The sequence below is a fragment of the Malaya genurostris genome, chromosome 3 (genome assembly GCF_030247185.1).
Source record: "Malaya genurostris strain Urasoe2022 chromosome 3, Malgen_1.1, whole genome shotgun sequence".
Classification (NCBI taxonomy): Eukaryota; Metazoa; Arthropoda; class Insecta; order Diptera; family Culicidae; genus Malaya; species Malaya genurostris.
In genome coordinates, this window is record NC_080572.1 from 239,013,790 (window position 1) to 239,032,146 (window position 18,357).

Consider the following 18,357-nt stretch of genomic DNA (forward strand, 5'->3'; position numbering starts at 1 on the left):
CTTGTCAGATAATACGAGCTAAAATCAAAATAAAAACAAGTTGTGATCTCATCTCGATAAATCAAAGCAAGGAAAAATCGATCGGTCTAGACTACAGTTCAGGCAAGTTTTCGTTCCCGTTACCGCAAAGTGTCTTCCAGCAATCGAATTCGCACCAAATTTAATGAGTTCACTAAAATATTGGATTCTTATAGCGGTTCGATTGTTCACGCACTTTTTCCTTTGACAATTCAATCGCATCGGTCAGCTTAGCTTGGAAAGTGCCTCTGGCGGTAGCAGCACAAGAAGTCAAAGTTTTACCAGCAACAGTCGAAGTGGTATCGCGAACGATTCCAATAACTCCTTGGTGCAGGTTAGCTGTTGCAGGGGAAACTGTGTTCCACAACCGGACCCGAAAATGCTAGATCTAGACAGTAGACCGATACCGAATCAGATCGGATATCTGATCATGTCGGAAGATGGAGCGGTGCTTGCTTCCGGTGGCGAAATGGAGAATGACGAGAGAAGTGCTGGCATTATCATCGGGTTGCTGACACTTACGGAAAGGTAAATGAATAATGATATTTATTGTAAATTTTCGTTCCCCTAAGAGCACTTTGCTTTGCAGTGTTGACCCGTCAGTTTTCAAAAATCGATCATGCAAAAAGATATCTATCGTGTATGAGGAACACAGCTATACAATTTGCCTTTCGAACAAAAAGGTGTATGTGGTCAAACGGCGGAACGCACCGAGCGTAGCGGGAAGTGCCGGGGATACCACAGAAAGTCGAACGATTTTCGCCTAAAGAAATACGTTTGATCCTTTTTTCTAAAAATCTGCAAGCTCTCAAATAAAAGGAAATAAAACAAAATGTTAACTATTCACTATTTTATTGTTCTAAAACCGTTCAAACCAAAAATTGCGAGACACTGCGATAATAAGGTTCTTTGAAAACTCCTTCCAGCTCAGATTGAACCAGCCACTGGAATTTCAGTTTACTGTTAGTGACGTTCGAACTGCCCGGGTTCAACACACCACGGAAAAAGAACACCTTGGCTCCGACAGCTTCCTGCCTGACGGTAGTGGGATATTTGTATTTGTAAAAACCAACCGGGGCATGACCGTAGAATGTCACCTTTAGTGAATCGCCAACGCTCTCCTTCAGTATCCGTTCGGCAGTTTGTCGCAACGATTCACCGGAAACATGACGGCCCTGGGGTAGCAGATAGTAACTTTTGTCTCCTAGTTTCTGTTCCGTCAGTAGGATCAATGTTTCCTCCAGCTTCCTTTCCAACGATTTGACATCGTTCTTTTTATCCGCATCGGTAACTCTGGATGCCGGTGTAAACTTGCTGAACTCGTCGTTGTATGCATCTTCCAAATCTTGTGCGGTTTGTTTCAGCGCTTCCGAGTCCAGATCGATTTTTCCTGCTTTGAACAGTTCCGTTTGTCGTTTTTCCATTTCTTTGCGAACCTCGTGGTTTGATTTGAGACTGTTTTCAAACTCAGTTTGTTCCAATACCGCCTACGATTATTTGATCATTAATTGTTTCTTAATCATTTTAATTTCATACCTTAAATTTGGCTTCTAGCGGATTCATAGTTTTTGTTATAACAGGCAAACGTTCCACAAGAACCCCGGCAAAAATGTCCCATTTTTCTTTGGCAGCCAACTGAACTGGTTTAGAAGATGCTCGGCGCACAAACAAAACACGGGACGTTGATTGTGACAATGCTTTTCGTAGAATTAAACTCATTTTACGGTACAATCGGAAAAACACCCCAATTACGAACGGAACGAGTGTTTCGGGTTTGATTCTGTCATTCCCATGGATGGAGTAAATATGACGTTTAGAACAGATGTTTCTGCTGCATGAGATGCGAGCTGACATTTCACTAACTTGTCATACATCTAATAAGAAAGTTAACATCTCACACCCTTTTCATGTTTACTTGGAAGCCCTGTTATTGTGCATTCAAATCATCATCAAATTTTTCAATCCGTCACTGAAAATAATAAAAATTGTACAAATCTGTGATTATAATACATGATTTTTTAACAGAAACTGCAAACATGGCCAACTTAGAAAATACTTTGCAAATAGAAACAAAACTCGAAAAGGTAAAATTGATATAATTCTGTAATCACAATAATGAGATCATGTAATCGCCAAAATTGCAAATCTAGGAAAAAACTAACCAAGCCTTACTGAAGGACCGCGTTGAAAAGTACTCCGAGTTGACTAAGTCCATGTCGAAAATCCTCAATTCATTCGAACAACGATTGGGAAAGCTGGAACAGACGATTCTTCCGGTTTACAACGTTACCAAAAATCTGCAAAAACAGCAACAAAGTACTGTGTTTTTATGTTTGTATGAATTCAGCGGCACCTTAGTGGCCTTTTCTGTTTTCTTACAGATTTGGATTCAACGCTATCCTATCTGGAACAGGTACTGTCTCACTACGATGCCTCACAGGATGTGTGTAATTTGATTCATCAAGGCCCATCGGAAGGAAACATTACAGCATTTCTCGATGGCCTGAACAAGTTGAAGAAGGCAAAGGATTATTTTCTGAACAATAATCCGCAAAGTGTCGAACTGGAAAACGTAACAAGTTTGTTTAACAACGGATGCGAAACACTGAACAATCATCTGAAATCACTGCTGAAGAAGCACAGCACTCCGATGCGGCCGGTCGATTTGCTGGATTTAATATACATCGAAGAAGATTCTTCCAACGAGGACTGCCCTTCGATCAAACAGCTTCCGACCACTACCCGTGAGGAGCTGAACGTCATCGCACAATGGTTGGACAATAATTTGCGACGAGAATATGTTCAAATTTACGGCGATGAACGATCGGAGGTTATTATGAGATCGTTGCAAAATTTAAAAGATCACCAGAAGAGTGGAAGTTGGGGTAATGAGCCCTTAAAGTCCCGATATTATGGACGTCAGTCGGATGTAGGTTTGAAGAAATCTACGTCTGCACGATTACAGCAAATGTGAGTATTGTGATACTGACAATCAGCTATTGAACAACTAATTAAACTGCTATCTCCATCCCGAACAGCTTCGAACGCAAGGCAAACAAAATGCTTATGAAAGCTTCACAGACGCTTGGACAATCCGCTGGACTGGCAATGCGTAAAAACTCCTCCTTCGGAGATATTCTCGCTGCGGAAGAGTACGGAAACGACAACGATCAGGAATTGGAAAAGTATTTAGTTCTGCTACTCGGGCTGCAAAAATTGTTGGTCTGGGAACGACATCTGCTGAATGATATCATTCCTAGTACCCGACACAACGAGGTATTCTCACGGCTGTCGCAACCATCGATCGAAATGGTTGTAAAGGATGCCGAAGCGATTACCGGGCGAGTTCTGCGAAGTATCAGCCGCAGAGAATGGTCTGCTGCGTTAGGCATTTTTTCTGCACTGAAACATGTTCAAATTCTTCAACCGGACATTGATAAAATTTGTGACATTGCCCAGCGACAACAGCTGAGTGGAGTTCTAAGCAAACTGCAGCAGACCGGCTCCAAAGCCCTGGAACAGTTTATAGATGCGGTGAAGAATGATTCTGGAAGCGGTGGAATGGTCAGCATGAGTTCGAGTACAATCAGCTACGGTGGAAATTCAAATGTACCGAAGGATGCCACCGTTCACGAGTTAACTTCAAACACGATTTGGTTCCTAGAGCAACTGCAAGAACACTGTGACACCATTGGCAGCATTTTGCAAATGGATTCGATCTACTCAAGTGATCTCGATAGAATTGCTTCACACAAAACTGTTTCGGTTGAGCAAAAAAATAAGGCTCTCCTGGGTATTTACGTGCGGAAGGTGCTTGGAGAGTTAAACTACACTATTGCCACCAAATCCGAACAGTACGGAGATTTAGCCACAAAACAGTTGTTCAAACTGAACAACACTCACTACATTTTGAAATCGCTTCAGCGTTCCAATTTGATCGACATTGTTGCCTTGACGGAGCACGACTGCGAGAAGCGTTATCAAAAAATGATTCAAGATCTGAAGAAAGCCTACCTCGGTTCATGGTCAAAAATGTTAGCAAATATAGCTCCCCTGGAGGACATTCCACGGCCGATCGGAGGACGTATCAAAGATAAGGAACGAGCCATAATCAAGGAACGGTTCTCTTCCTTCAACAAGGAGCTGGACGATGCTATGCGAACTCAGCGGGCCGTGTCCGTCCCGGATGTCCTACTGCGAGAGGGTATTAAGCGAGACAATACTGAGCACATAGTGCCGCAGTACAATGCATTTTTTGAAATGTAAGTCCTTTGGTTCTATTTCTTGCTTTTACTGGGCTGATTGTTTGATTTTTTTTTGTTTAGCTATTCTGAAGTACAGTTCAGTAAAAATCCGGAAAAGTACGTCAAATATCGACCGACCGATGTCACTGCGATGTTGAACAGCTTTTTTGATGATACAATTTAGAATAATTTAGAATTAACTTAGATTTTAGCAATCATAAATACTCGAAACAACAATAATCTTCGGTATTTTTTTTGGGTTTTGTCACAAAGTGCTCATAAACTCGTATCTCATGTTTCACCAAATCACTTGATAAGCTGCCCTTACACGAGACAATATTATTGTCAATACAATGAGTATTGACAATACTTTTGATCGTGTAGTGGAAACTTCATTGGATCAAAACTGCTCATCAATCCTACAATACTTTCTCTCCAGAGAGGAAACAGTTAAATATGTACAATGACCTTTTCTCTCAATGTTACAATATTCAGTTGCAATATTTAAAGCTCCAAACGCTTGATTTTTTCGAAAAACGCGGACTCATGTTACCATGCCAATTGGATTGACGGTATTGACAATACTTTGGATTGACAATAATATTGTCACGTGTAAGGGCCGCTATACATGGCCTTTCTTCGCCAGGCACTCAATGCACACATACTTCTTAAAGGTCTATCCGCACTGGTCCGACCCGGCAGACAGAGGTCCATTGTTGAGCCATTTTTAATATGAGGACTTGGAGCCCCGTTGGACTAGTTTTAGTGGACAATTTCCGAAATTTTTTCCACTTATTTTTTTAAACTAACACTACATACCTGTACAATACTTCTACTTCACGTATAATAACAACACATCTTCTTTCTATATGAAGCTAATACCTAATTTTAACAATATTTTTGCAAGAGAAGAAACAACAACAAACCGTTCCAGCAAACTGAACGAATAGCGGTCCTTACACGAGCATTAAAAATGTCATTTTAAATGATGTCATTTAAATGATGTAATTCAAATTTGTTACAAATTTCGTCATTAGTGCACCACTACACGTTCATTAAAATGATATTTTTTTTACTAATGACATTTTTAATGACTCGTGTAAGGTCCGCTAATATTTCGTGCATTATATCATTCAACAAGCGATCAACGATCAACAAAATAGAACCGCCTGCTGAGAGGGCGGGTACGGATTGGGTTTTTCGGGTTTTGGAACTTTTTTCGGGTTCGGGCCGGGTACAGGTAGACTTATTTTTTTTATCGGGTGCGGGTCGGCTTCGGGTTTTGAAGTAAAATTAATCTCGAGTTCGGGTCGGGCACTGGTAAAAGTTTATTTTCGATCGAGTACGGGTCGGGATCGGGTTTGAAAAAATGCTTACCCAACCATAGTCGAAGTAGGAAGTAGTGACTCCATCCTTTTGGTCGATTGACCTTGTTCGTTGTGCTCCTGTTTTTCCTATTGTTATTGGTTGGTTTCAACAGCCATGTTGCTGTGGTAGACATCTTTCTGCGGGAGTACTGCAAAAGGTGGAAAAACGAAAAGCCGAAATTCAAAAGGCCGAAAACACAAAAAGCCGTACATCATATAAAGCCAAAACTCAGTAGGTCGAGACGATTCTTTCAACGGACAGCTTTTTTTAAAGATATTTTTTATTCAGGCCTATTTGCGTACAAGCTTTAAGTGGCCGATTGAGCCGATTTTTTAAATAAATTTTTTTTGAGTTGGATCTCGTTGTCACCCTTTTTCTAGGGGGAGAGGAGCTTCCATTTACCTCCTGCGAGGATTGAGGGGCACTTCGTTCGTGATTCGTCTCGTCATCCATTGCCGCATCGATGATATTGTTGTTGGTTTCATTGCTAGTTGCTGGAGATGAGCCTTGTTGTACATTGTTTGCAGTTGCTGGTTGGTTGGATGGTAAGTTGTTAACTGCAGCTGATGTGTTTTGTTCTATAGGGGATACGTTGGATGGTTTCGTTGAAGGGGATGCTTCACTGTTGTTGGTGACTGTCACAGGTGTACTGGGGTTGCTTGGGGTTGATGTGAAGGAAGCACCGTTGTCCTTTGGTATAGTTGTCTCCTTGTCCAGTTTATCACATGGCTTACCGTAGTGAGCAGCTTTTTGGCAATATTGACATGTGGCCATCTGATTGTCATAGGTAACAAGTGATTTGCACGGAATTCTTGTATCTTGACCGAAAATCACATAAGAAGGTGTAGGCTTCTTCAAGTGTATGCGTAATAAACGTACGCCATTTAGAATACCGGGGAAAAAATTCTTCCACTTTTCTTTTTCGATAGAGAGAATCTCTCCGTATTGGGACATAGTTTTGCGAATATAAGAATCGGTGACGCTTCAGTGAAGATCATGCACACGCACTTCTATAGCACTATCATCCATATATACTGGAATGTTGTACCTAATGTTCTCGTGCTCCACATAGTGCACATTGTTATTATCTTTTGCGAATTGAATTGCATCCAACTCTTTGTAAAACTAGATGTAAACAACATTATTCGTCTTATTGCATTGAAGTAAATGCACACGTTTAATGTCAAGATGCATTTGCTCCTTAAGCACACCTTCAAGTTCTCGTATCGAAGGTCGAATTTTGCACTGCCTAAAGTCAACAACAATTGTATTCTTTCGTGTCGGCGGTAGCTTTTGTTCGTTTGGTTCACTCATTTTAGAGGTCTATTGTTCACTACACAATACTGTACTTGGTTTCTTCTGTCCCCAACGTAAGCGGTTTTGTTTATCGACTGACTTGGATGAGATGTAAAACCGAACTGAACGGACAGCTTGCGAGGGTCCGTTTGCCCGGTCTGCCCGTTGAAAAAATCGTTCTGGCTTTCCTAGACATGTAAGAAAATAAGCTGCCTTGTTCTCAGTAAAAAAACTAACATCAATTTTTAAAATGAAATTAGAAAATCTAGTTGATAGTTGTATGAGTACATATATAAGATATATAAGATCTCGTTCGAATTCTTACCAAATACTTTGTACCATAATTATAACACAGTACGATACAATGCTAAAAACTGGTGAAAAATTAAATCAACTTTAAAAGCTAGCATGATATATATGCTTCGGCTTTTCGAATTTTCTGCTTAATGTGGTAGGTAAGAACATCGTCGGCCTTATATATTTCAGCCTTTCGTTATTCCGCCTTTCGTATTTCGACCTTTTTTAGGTTCCCTTTTCTGCTAAGATCAAAACAACGCAGGAGAATGGTCAGTGAAAACTTTTATATTATTTACTCAATGAATATTTAGTAAATAATATAAAAGTTTTCACTGGCCATTTTCCTGCGTTGTTTTGATCTTTGCAGGAAAGGGAACCTAAAAAAGGTCGAAATACGAAAGGCGGAATAACGAAAGGCCGAAATATATAAGGCCGCAATATATAAGGCCGACGATGTTCTTACATACCACATAAAGCAGAAAATTCGAATTGAGTACAGGGCTCACTCAGTGTTTTCGAAAGAAAGGTACTGAGGACCATCTATGGTGGAGTGCAGATGGATGACGGAACGTGGAGACGGCGTATGAATCACGAATTGCAACAGCTGCTAGGAGAACCACCTATCGTACGAACAACTAAAATCGGACGTCTACGATGGGCTGGGAATGTCATAAGGATGTCGGACGACAGCCCAGTGAAAATGGTTCTTGAATCTAGTCCGACTGGTACAAGAAGAAGAGGAGTGCAGCGAGCAAGGTGGATCGATCAAGTGGAGGGTGATCTCAGAAGCATCCGTGCCTTGAGTGACAGGCGACGAGCAGCCATGGAACGAGTTATGTGCAGACAAATGCTTGATACAGCAAAGGACACCCCAGGCCTATAGCTGTTAGGTAAGGTAAGTACAGGGCGCGTTCTCCGGGTGTCGGATGGGAGTGAATATCAATTTAGTTCCAGACCAGATCAATTGCAAATTTGGTTTTGACTGGAAACTATTGAAACAGACAATTGGTCGTTGGGTAATTTCAAGCTAGTCGCCTTACCCCTGGAATTGGTTTCTAGTGCGAACTGACTTGGTACGTTTGGGATGAATCTCAAATCAAATTCGTTCTGAATTGATGAAATTAGTTCAAAAGGCTTATAACTATCAGGAATAAGATCAAATTGATATCCTATCAATCGTAAAAGATTATTAAAACTTTTCCGATCCGAGTCGGTTCTGATGTGAGTGCCAATATTTTTCCATGTATAACGATTGATTTTTTCACAGCTTCCGATATCGATTTGTATTGATAAATAATTGGACAGGGCTGATTGTATTCTCGGATCGGGAAGGATTCAGTGCTCCTCAATATTTCTGGAATATTAGCATACACTCTCATTATTGTTTACGTCCGTATTGATCACACGACGAATGGATACTTTCGAACAAATACGAATAAACTATTCATGTTTTCATGTTTAAAGGATTGATAAAATCACTCCAATTCTTGCGATTAACCAACGCTAGAATGTATACCAGCTATGTTTCAAACGATACATGTATTCGAACATCATTCGTACGAACGAGAAGTCCCATAGTTTAATGTTGCGAATAAACCGTTCGAATACATTGAAAACAGTTTAACTGATTTACAACAATTTTTTTTCGAATGTAAAGGTGATTTGCAATCAAATGATAAAATTGTTTTTTGAATAATACATTTAGAAAGCACACCCGTCATAGTAAAACGCTTTTTTTCTGGCGAGCCTTCAAATATATGCGCGGTTTCAAGTTTCTACGCATCAAATTTTACCATATCTATTAGGTACTACGCCATTTGAAAAAATGCTTTATTTAATATTAAATGTATGATCTTACAAATGTTATAAATATGGAACGTCGTTGATGGAACTATGGACTATTGAGGTTTCTATCACAGACTAACAGACATGACAGTATGAGTAAATTCTTATAAAAATAATTTTTCGTGATGCACTAGTTCCATCTATATTGTACTGCGCGAACTATTTACTATCTGTACACCCCTTGTGTTATGTAAAAGTTTTTTTTACTAGTTGGTTTCCCTTCGTTTGTCAACACCGATCAGCTGCTTGCAGGGATGCCTGATTTCATCAAAATATTGGAAAATGAATGTTCACTATAAATTAATGGATTACGTTGATAATATATTTAACTTTTTCGCGATGTTTTAAGGTAACCATTTATTTGACTCAACGTTGTTCATCTAGACTATTTTTTATTGTGTTGGTAGTTTTCACCCGAAATTAAGTGGCGGCAGACCAGAAGCAAGTAAATATTGTAACAAAACGGGTTCGATTTTTTATTGCGTTAGAGGATGAGAAGTAGGCACAATTATGTATTTAGTTTTGGCAATATATATTAAATCTGTATTCTGCATGAAATTCGCATGGAAGTATACAAATCAATACATTACAGGTAATTCTGTATGTATATTCTGTACCAACTCTGTTGGTAAATGAAAAAAATAAACACAGTCTAGATGACAGACAGGATGTTTTCGATAGGGTAACGTGGCGCCATCATGACACATGTGAGTACTGTCCCAAATAAAAGAATATTCGAAATGACCGTTAAAATGATTGAAGAATCTAATTTGAGTGTCCTGTCTGTTAGTCTGTGTTTCTATGCCCGATGAAAAATGAACGGCGACCTTAGTGAAAAATGAGTGGCCAATACGTTTTCTGATGAAAACAAAACAATATGTAAAAGCGATTCACACGTAGCATCAGACGACTATCACCGGCATAAAACGGCCACGGAACAGCAACATTAATTGTAAGCAATTCATATGAAGGGACACTACGTCAAGTTCACGGAATACATGAACGTCGGGTACAAGAGCAATATTTGGCTAAAAAAAAAAAATAATAAATTAATTTTGATATCGACCGAAGTTGAATGATCGACTGAATCGTGTTTAATGCATGCGTTTCCTGGTGAAAACAAACCAATCTCGTTTGCATTTGTGGTTGTAAGTGAGCTGTCAGAAAGCCTAATGGAAAACATGACAAAATTACAAGAAAAATGCAACATATTTTTCACAGATACTACTGACCGACCTGCTCTGCCTTAAACTAGGTCGATCCGAAGCAGCTGTTTGCATGTGCAACTCATACATAGCCGAAGCAGAAAGAAAAATCGGTGTCGGATCAACCTAATACGGATAGACCTTTAGAGTAACATTGACCGAGCGATGAGAAATTCAAAAGCTGAACATACTCGGAAAATCATATTACATTTGTAAATCTTCGCTCTTCGAATAACACCATTCAAAGCAGTATTAAACAAGAGATTCTGTCACCTCCATCACCTAGCTATAACTCCCTTAGAAACTAAAAAATGGCCCAGATATTCGGACATAACACACCACTCTATCCGTCGTTGCTTCGACCAACGAAACCGTTGGCGCACCATCGCCGTTTGACCAAATTACCATACTATTTAGCAACAGGAACTAATTTGGAATGTCATTACTTAGTAATCATTAAAAATGACATTACTTATTCTGGTGTAAAGGTCCCTTACTGTTGGACAGAGAAGCCAGATCTGCAGATTTGTCTGTAAATTTGCAGATTTCGTACATAGTGCTGCAGACATTTTTTGTTGTGCAGACTAGAAGATTTTGGAAAATCGAGTTTTTCGCAGACTTTCGTCAAAATTTAGATTTTTGAAATTGTCGCGACCTTTTTTTTTGCTCGCCAAATCAATTTATCGTATCATACTTTATAGAGAAATGGCTGCCAGCAAGACAGAGTTGCTGACTGCAGATTTTTTTTCGGATATACAGACTTTTCCAACCTGAAGATATTTGATTTTTTTACCTGTCATCTCTGCTGTTGGAATCCATTCGAAGCTAATATTTTATAAAGACGGGGCTGGTCGATGGAACGATGGCCTGGATTTACTCTGTTTTTGAGTGATTTCTTTTCACACTCATGTCTATAGAATATTAAATGCTTAAAAGATTTATTTCCATCTATTCTATAAAATGCAACTTTCATATTATGTAGTAAATTATGGAAGCACCATGTTTAAATGCACCCGCGTTCTTAACCTACGTTGCGTAGATGATTATCACAAAATCCCTGTTAAATGCATTCGAAAATCCAGATTTACTGTTTATATCAAGTTTTTTTCTACTTATATTCGTTGTTGAGGGCACGACCAATAATCATACGACGAATTTCCGACGTTCCGGCACCGATTTCGTACAGTTTTGCATCACGCATGATTCTTCCCGTCGGATAGTCATTGATATATCCATTTCCACCCAGAATCTGAATGGCATCCAGAGCGATTTGAGTGGCCTTTTCTGCACAGTACAATATGACACCGGCACAATCCTTCGGGTTTGCTTTACCCATGTCACACGAGCGGGCTACGGAGTATAAATACGCTCTGCATGCATTCATCGTCGTGTACATATCTGCCATTTTTCCTTGGATCAACTGAAATTCACCGATTCTTCGATTGAACTGTTTACGATTATGGGCATAATCAAAAGCCACATCACAAGCCGCTTGCATGAGGCCAACTGGACCTGCAGCCAGTACCAAACGTTCGTAGTCTAATCCTGACATTAGCACATATACGCCTTTATTTACTTGACCTAGCACATTTTTCACTGGAACTTTGACATCCTCAAAAATCAGTTCGCACGTTCCACTGCCACGAATGCCCAGCTTGTCCAGTTTGACTCCTCGTGAGAATCCAGCACTGTCCCTTTCAACGATGAAAGCCGTAATACCGTGCTGCGGTTTTGCACTCGGATCAGTTTTGGCGTAAATGATGTAGGTATCTGCATCCGGTCCGTTCGTAATCCAGAATTTATTACCATTCAGCAGATAGTAGTCGCCCTTTTTCTCGGCCTTCGTCTTCATCGATACAACATCGCTTCCAGAACCCGGTTCAGACATCGCAAGTGCTCCGATATGCTCCCCACTGATCAGCTTCGGTAGATAGGTTTGCTTCTGTTCTTCAGTTCCGTTGCGGTGAATCTGGTTAACGCACAGATTCGAATGTGCTCCGTATGAAAGGGCTATCGATCCCGATGCACGCGACAGTTCCTCGTTGATGATGCAGTGATCAAGGTAGGTTCCTCCTAATCCACCGTATTCGGGTTTTACAGTGGGTCCAAGTAGGCCGATGTCACCCATCTTTTTCCAAAAGTTACGAAGGTCTCTGCGTGGATGAACGACAATTATAACGACAGAATACATGCAACTATTTTTGTGCATGTGAAGAAACACTTACTTGAATTCATTCTGTTTATCGATTTCCTGCGCAAACGGTGCCAGCTCTTGTTGCGCAAAATTGAATACCGTCTGACGTAACTGCACAACAAAATAATCAAGTTATCAACATAGAAACAGTAACAATAAGTAAGCCTTAAATCTGCTTACCTGCCGCTGTTCTTCAGTTAGCCCGAAAATAGTTTCATCTATTGGATAGTGAGATAAGAATCTACCGTTTCTTCCAATATATCCTTTAGCAGGTTTCAACAGTTTTTGAACCAGTAGCCGGGAGGCATTGCTTATGTTACGAATTGACATTGTATATTCTTCTTAGAGTAGTAACTGAACACTATCACGGCACTGTTTGAAAACAACGTAGTAACGAGAACTACGAATTCTTCTAATAAACTAATGATGTATAGTGCTGATATGACAAATGTGTCGAATCGGTTTGCGCGAGTAGTGATGTGTTACGCTTAGCTTAAAGATCGCAAAATGTGCTGGCTTAAATAATATCGGCTGTAAATATAGACGTGCCGATGCTGTTATCACATGTTGCTGAACACGCATTCACCAACACATAACCGTTGTGAGATTTCTTTGGCGTCGTATGGTCCGTTACCAAGTTAAACAGGACTGTGGACTAAAGATGAAGAATTTTGGCTTAATATTTTTTTTTCTCGCTACTAATCCTGACTAGTGCGGTTATGTTTTTCGCCGAGAATAGCGGCCCTTACACGAGCATTATTATTGTCATTTTTAATGATGTCTAAGTAATGATGTATTTCAAATTTGATAGAAATCTCGTCATGAAAGCCGTAATACCGTGCTGCGGTTTTGCACTCGGATCAGTTTTGGCGTAAATGATGTAGGTATCTGCATCCGGTCCGTTCGTAATCCAGAATTTATTACCATTCAGCAGATAGTAGTCGCCCTTTTTCTCGGCCTTCGTCTTCATCGATACAACATCGCTTCCAGAACCCGGTTCAGACATCGCAAGTGCTCCGATATGCTCCCCACTGATCAGCTTCGGTAGATAGGTTTGCTTCTGTTCTTCAGTTCCGTTGCGGTGAATCTGGTTAACGCACAGATTCGAATGTGCTCCGTATGAAAGGGCTATCGATCCCGATGCACGCGACAGTTCCTCGTTGATGATGCAGTGATCAAGGTAGGTTCCTCCTAATCCACCGTATTCGGGTTTTACAGTGGGTCCAAGTAGGCCGATGTCACCCATCTTTTTCCAAAAGTTACGAAGGTCTCTGCGTGGATGAACGACAATTATAACGACAGAATACATGCAACTATTTTTGTGCATGTGAAGAAACACTTACTTGAATTCATTCTGTTTATCGATTTCCTGCGCAAACGGTGCCAGCTCTTGTTGCGCAAAATTGAATACCGTCTGACGTAACTGCACAACAAAATAATCAAGTTATCAACATAGAAACAGTAACAGTAAGTAAGCCTTAAATCTGCTTACCTGCCGCTGTTCTTCAGTTAGCCCGAAAATAGTTTCATCTATTGGATAGTGAGATAAGAATCTACCGTTTCTTCCAATATATCCTTTAGCAGGTTTCAACAGTTTTTGAACCAGTAGCCGGGAGGCATTGCTTATGTTACGAATTGACATTGTATATTCTTCTTAGAGTAGTAACTGAACACTATCACGGCACTGTTTGAAAACAACGTAGTAACGAGAACTACGAATTCTTCTAATAAACTAATGATGTATAGTGCTGATATGACAAATGTGTCGAATCGGTTTGCGCGAGTAGTGATGTGTTACGCTTAGCTTAAAGATCGCAAAATGTGCTGGCTTAAATAATATCGGCTGTAAATATAGACGTGCCGATGCTGTTATCACATGTTGCTGAACACGCATTCACCAACACATAACCGTTGTGAGATTTCTTTGGCGTCGTATGGTCCGTTACCAAGTTAAACAGGACTGTGGACTAAAGATGAAGAATTTTGGCTTAATATTTTTTTTTCTCGCTACTAATCCTGACTAGTGCGGTTATGTTTTTCGCCGAGAATAGCGGCCCTTACACGAGCATTATTATTGTCATTTTTAATGATGTCTAAGTAATGATGTATTTCAAATTTGATAGAAATCTCGTCATTACTGCACCATTACACGTTCATAAAAATGACATTATTTTTTAGTAATGACACTTTTAATAATAGTGTAAGGTCCAGTGCTGTCAACTGTTTTTTCCAAAAATCTGTATTTGGCGAAAAAAACTATCTGTACAATATCTTTCTCGAAAAATCAAACATCAATTTAGTGCGAAAACTGATTTTGCGACCAAAAAAAAAAAAAAAAGGTCGCTCGACCTGGTTTACCCCTATGGAATCCAACACAAAAACTGAAAATCGGTATTTATCTGTATGAAAATTGAAATATCGGTATTTTGAGAGAGCATATCTGTATTCCTGTATCGAGTCCAAAAATCGGTATAAATACCGAGAAATCGGTATAGTTGGCAGCGCTGGTAAGGTCCGCTAATGACGAGGAATTCTGTTTCATTGTAGGCAAAGACATCATATTAACAAGATATCCAGCTCTCACATTTCCCGAACAAATCATTGGCCATATCCTTTTTTGCGTGCATGGTGCCCTCAGGCGAGTCCGCATCGAATCTCGTACATAGAAGTAGGGGGGAGAAATGTCAAATTCGTGCGCGCCAAAATAACAGCACTGCGCACCCATACAATTGACATGATATGATGAATGTGATGCCGTGCGATGGCTTTGCTGAACTGAAGATTGAGATCGCTTCAAGTTGACAGGGTGGTTTAACTAAAGAAGAGGACTCTAGTTACAAAGATAGAACTCATCGTTGTGTTTCGTATGGTTGACCTACGTATTGGCATTACATCAAATTATTAATCATTACAAAAGTGCTACGTCAACTGGGCTTTATTCGAAAATTGCTAAAGATTTCATAAACCCACACTGTTTGGAGGGTTTGTACTGTTTACTGATTCGGACAATCCTTGAGATCGTGTCAGTTATTTGGTTTCCTCATCAAATTTCGTGGTGTATGCGAATTGAACGTGTTCAAAGACGCTTCGTTCGTTTGGCACTTCGAAACCTGCATTTGTAAGATCCTGTGGTTGATGTTAACTAATTGGAATCAATTAGGTTTTGCAAGAACACGACATAACCTCACAAAATGAACTAATTTTTAGTAGGTTTTACACGAACATGCCATAACCTCACAAAATGAACAGAATGAACTTTTTTTGACAGTCGACGTGTACTTGTTTACAGTTTAAAAGTTCATCAGAGGTCCATCGTACGAATGTAAAAATTGCAAGTCGCCTTACACTAAACAGATTCATACATATATCGCTCCTTGATGCTGGAAACACATACAAGGCAATCTTTTTAGTTGTTTTCACTGTGGAATACGTTTTTAACAGGCACTTTTTCGTAACAAGTACACGGCAACTGTCAAAGATGAACATCGGCAGTTCATTTATGTCGTCATCGTGCGAAACCTAACAGCTACAGGTTTTGCACGATGACGACACGAATGAACCGACGATGAATCAGGTTCGTCTTTGGACAGCTATCTAAGTCAAAATTAGTACATTTTCGTGAGTTATGTCATGTTTGGGCGAAAGTGCTTTGTTTATGTGTTCATTCTAATTCAAATTCGTGTAAATTAGGTTCACAAAATGAACAGAATGATCTTTTTTTGACAGTCGACGTGTATTTGTTTACAGTTTAAAAGTTCATCAGTTTGGTCGTCTCACACTAAACAGATTTATACAAATATCGCTCTTTGATGCTGGAAACACATACAGAGAAATCTTTTTACTTTTTTTCACTGTGTAACACGTTTTTAACAGGCACTTTTTCGTAATCGTACAATTTTTGATTTGCAGTCGCAAAATAAAACAAACACACGGCAACTGTCAAAAATGAATTTTATTCATCGACAGTTTATTTGTTCGTCATCGTGCAAAACCTAATAGATATGTAAACAAACCACTGATAGCTGTCAAAAGAAGAAATTGATTCATCGGCTGTTCATTTGGTTTCACAAGATGACATCGCTAATGAACTCAAAATGAATTATATTTTTAATATTATTTAGTATGTATTTAGCCATTTTAACATTCGAATAATGGTAGTTATTATGATTCGGAATAAAAGTACACGCGTACGTGACAAAGTATAGTTTATTTATGCTCTCTCTTCTTCATCCGTGCTCCCAGTTTTCAGGATCATAACATATCTCCCTTATTGAATTTAAATAAAACGGAAGTATTTCAAATAACAATTGATTTTAACTAAGACTATAATCATCGTATCGTTTGGGTCTCATTATCTGCCGGTTCGGTCTTCCCGCTCTAGTAGGTTCGTGGTCGGTTTCTTCATTTATTGGCTGTGGACTCTGTGAATCCAATAAGGTTGTTGTAGTTGTACCGACTTGCGTATCGCTATTGACCATAGAATGGCGAATCAATGGTTTCACGTGTGATGTGTTGCGTTTATAACACACCCCGTCGCTGTTTTGCAATATCAGACTATTTCCGCATCGTTCGACTACTTTTGCGGGAGTAGGTAAAAATCTCGACGAAAGCTTGTTTTGTGGTAACATGTTCTTCGGTAACACCTCATCTCCTACGGATACCGATGATTCCTTAGCGCCGACTCTTTCGTCTCTGTACACTTTTGCCTGGTATTTCATAGTTTGATCTCGATCACGAAATTATAGTCATCCAGAACTTGCGTTTGGAAGTGAGGAATCAAATCTCGGAATCTTCTTCCGAACATGAGTTGTGCCGGTGGAACGCCTGTTACCGAATGTGGGGTCACAGAGTACATATACAGATACTCTTGTAATGCTATTTTCCAATCACTGTTTTGTTGTTTGCTTATTTTCAGAACTTTCAAAATTGATCGGTGTTGGCGCTCTACTTCACCGTTTGCGCTGGGATAGTATGGTGTTGTGTGTGTGAGTTTGATGCCGTAATCATTGCAATAATCTTTCATCTCTTGGCTTGAAAAGTTTCTCGCATTATCGAATGTTAGGATCAATGGGAGACCCATCCTAGTGAAGGTGCTCATTAAAAATCTAATTACGTCACCTGATGTAGTTCGGGTTATCGGTTCTGCCAAAACAAATCGACTATAGAGGTCGATTAATACGAATACGGTAGCTGTTATCAGGTAAAGGCCCAAGAAAGTCTCCTGACAAGTGAACCCAGGGCGCAGCTGGCAAGTCTCGAATGCATAAAGGCTCAGGTTTTTCGAATGGTGCAACAAGTTGACAGTCGAAACACTCTCGGCATGTCTTATTCACGTCAGCGTCCATTCCAGGCCACCAGACAGCAATTCTCATCCTTCTCTTCATCTTTTCAACTCCAGGATGACCGCCGTGTGCCAACTTCAATATAGTTTCACGTAATTTCATCGGTATGACAACTCTGGATCCTCTAAGTAGCACTTCATTAGCAAAGCATAGCTCACCTTTGAATACTGCGTATTTCTTCATATCTCCTTCCCATTTGTCATCACTTAGAGCTTGAGAATCTTTTTGAATCTCCTCATCCTTTTGTGAATACTTTACGATAGTGTCCATTGTCACTGATGGTGGCATACTGCTTTCAACAATTGCACACAATGCTGCCTCCGCGCTTTTGTCGAATGTTTTACATTTTAAATTCTCGGAAAGCCGTGATAATGGGTCCGCGATGTTAGTCTCGCCAGGTATATGCTTTATTCGATAGCGAAAACACTGCATCCGTAGCACCCACCTCTCTTGTCGCTTGTTTGGGGATGACTTTTCGTTGAATATATTAATTAATGGCTTGTGATCCGTTATTATCGTGAACTCTAAACCGGTCAAGTACATTTGGA

The 18,357-nt window shown here is 39.8% G+C and overlaps 5 protein-coding genes across 5 annotated transcripts; 2 read left to right on the forward strand and 3 right to left on the reverse strand.

The window, feature by feature from the left end:
• Window positions 1–5: 5 nt before the first annotated feature.
• On the forward strand, window positions 6–867 carry LOC131436984 (ragulator complex protein LAMTOR4 homolog). Its single transcript, XM_058606004.1, has 2 exons — window positions 6–546; window positions 608–867. The coding sequence occupies exons 1-2, from the start codon at window positions 398–400 to the stop codon at window positions 783–785; spliced, it is 327 nt and encodes a 108-aa protein (XP_058461987.1). The 5' UTR covers window positions 6–397; the 3' UTR covers window positions 786–867.
• Window positions 854–1,907, reverse strand: LOC131436982 (large ribosomal subunit protein mL46). Its single transcript, XM_058606001.1, has 2 exons — window positions 1,555–1,907; window positions 854–1,505 (listed from the first exon to the last, which is right to left on the reverse strand). The coding sequence occupies exons 1-2, from the start codon at window positions 1,870–1,872 to the stop codon at window positions 888–890; spliced, it is 936 nt and encodes a 311-aa protein (XP_058461984.1). The 5' UTR covers window positions 1,873–1,907; the 3' UTR covers window positions 854–887.
• On the forward strand, window positions 1,908–4,502 carry LOC131436981 (exocyst complex component 7). Its single transcript, XM_058606000.1, has 5 exons — window positions 1,908–2,102; window positions 2,169–2,334; window positions 2,400–2,988; window positions 3,057–4,280; window positions 4,344–4,502. Exons 1-5 carry the CDS (start codon window positions 2,055–2,057, stop codon window positions 4,444–4,446), a joined length of 2,130 nt encoding a protein of 709 aa, XP_058461983.1. The 5' UTR covers window positions 1,908–2,054; the 3' UTR covers window positions 4,447–4,502.
• A 6,692-nt stretch (window positions 4,503–11,194) lies between these two features.
• Window positions 11,195–14,634, reverse strand: LOC131437859 (isovaleryl-CoA dehydrogenase, mitochondrial-like). The gene is made up of 5 exons (XM_058607485.1): window positions 13,960–14,634; window positions 13,811–13,890; window positions 12,648–13,738; window positions 12,499–12,578; window positions 11,195–12,426 (listed from the first exon to the last, which is right to left on the reverse strand). The coding sequence occupies exons 3-5, from the start codon at window positions 12,795–12,797 to the stop codon at window positions 11,382–11,384; spliced, it is 1,275 nt and encodes a 424-aa protein (XP_058463468.1). The 5' UTR covers window positions 12,798–13,738; window positions 13,811–13,890; window positions 13,960–14,634; the 3' UTR covers window positions 11,195–11,381.
• Window positions 12,985–14,109, reverse strand: LOC131434259 (isovaleryl-CoA dehydrogenase, mitochondrial-like). The gene is made up of 4 exons (XM_058600923.1): window positions 13,960–14,109; window positions 13,811–13,890; window positions 13,305–13,738; window positions 12,985–13,115 (listed from the first exon to the last, which is right to left on the reverse strand). The coding sequence occupies exons 1-4, from the start codon at window positions 14,107–14,109 to the stop codon at window positions 12,985–12,987; spliced, it is 795 nt and encodes a 264-aa protein (XP_058456906.1).
• Window positions 14,635–18,357: the final 3,723 nt, after the last annotated feature.

What these genes read in the sequence shown, in the direction of transcription:
- LOC131434259 (XM_058600923.1), bottom strand. Translation starts at nt 14,109, where the DNA reads ATGTCAATTCGTAACATAAGCAATGCCTCCCGGCTACTGGTTCAAAAA. An exon ending in GATAAACAGAATGAATTCAA is followed by an intron (nt 13,739 to 13,810) that starts GTAAGTGTTTCT and finishes TCATCCACGCAG; the next exon opens with AGACCTTCGTAACTTTTGGA. An exon ending in GAGTGCAAAACCGCAGCACG is followed by an intron (nt 13,116 to 13,304) that starts GTATTACGGCTT and finishes TTTAGTCCACAG; the next exon opens with TCCTGTTTAACTTGGTAACG.
- LOC131436984 (XM_058606004.1), top strand. Translation starts at nt 398, where the DNA reads ATGCTAGATCTAGACAGTAGACCGATACCGAATCAGATCGGATATCTG. An exon ending in TTGCTGACACTTACGGAAAG is followed by an intron (nt 547 to 607) that starts GTAAATGAATAA and finishes TTTGCTTTGCAG; the next exon opens with TGTTGACCCGTCAGTTTTCA.
- LOC131437859 (XM_058607485.1), bottom strand. Translation starts at nt 12,797, where the DNA reads ATGTCAATTCGTAACATAAGCAATGCCTCCCGGCTACTGGTTCAAAAA. An exon ending in TAACTGAAGAACAGCGGCAG is followed by an intron (nt 12,579 to 12,647) that starts GTAAGCAGATTT and finishes TTTGTTGTGCAG; the next exon opens with TTACGTCAGACGGTATTCAA. An exon ending in GATAAACAGAATGAATTCAA is followed by an intron (nt 12,427 to 12,498) that starts GTAAGTGTTTCT and finishes TCATCCACGCAG; the next exon opens with AGACCTTCGTAACTTTTGGA.
- LOC131436981 (XM_058606000.1), top strand. Translation starts at nt 2,055, where the DNA reads ATGGCCAACTTAGAAAATACTTTGCAAATAGAAACAAAACTCGAAAAG. An exon ending in TAGAAACAAAACTCGAAAAG is followed by an intron (nt 2,103 to 2,168) that starts GTAAAATTGATA and finishes TTGCAAATCTAG; the next exon opens with GAAAAAACTAACCAAGCCTT. An exon ending in TCTGCACGATTACAGCAAAT is followed by an intron (nt 2,989 to 3,056) that starts GTGAGTATTGTG and finishes CATCCCGAACAG; the next exon opens with CTTCGAACGCAAGGCAAACA.
- LOC131436982 (XM_058606001.1), bottom strand. Translation starts at nt 1,872, where the DNA reads ATGTCAGCTCGCATCTCATGCAGCAGAAACATCTGTTCTAAACGTCAT. An exon ending in CGCTAGAAGCCAAATTTAAG is followed by an intron (nt 1,506 to 1,554) that starts GTATGAAATTAA and finishes AAATAATCGTAG; the next exon opens with GCGGTATTGGAACAAACTGA.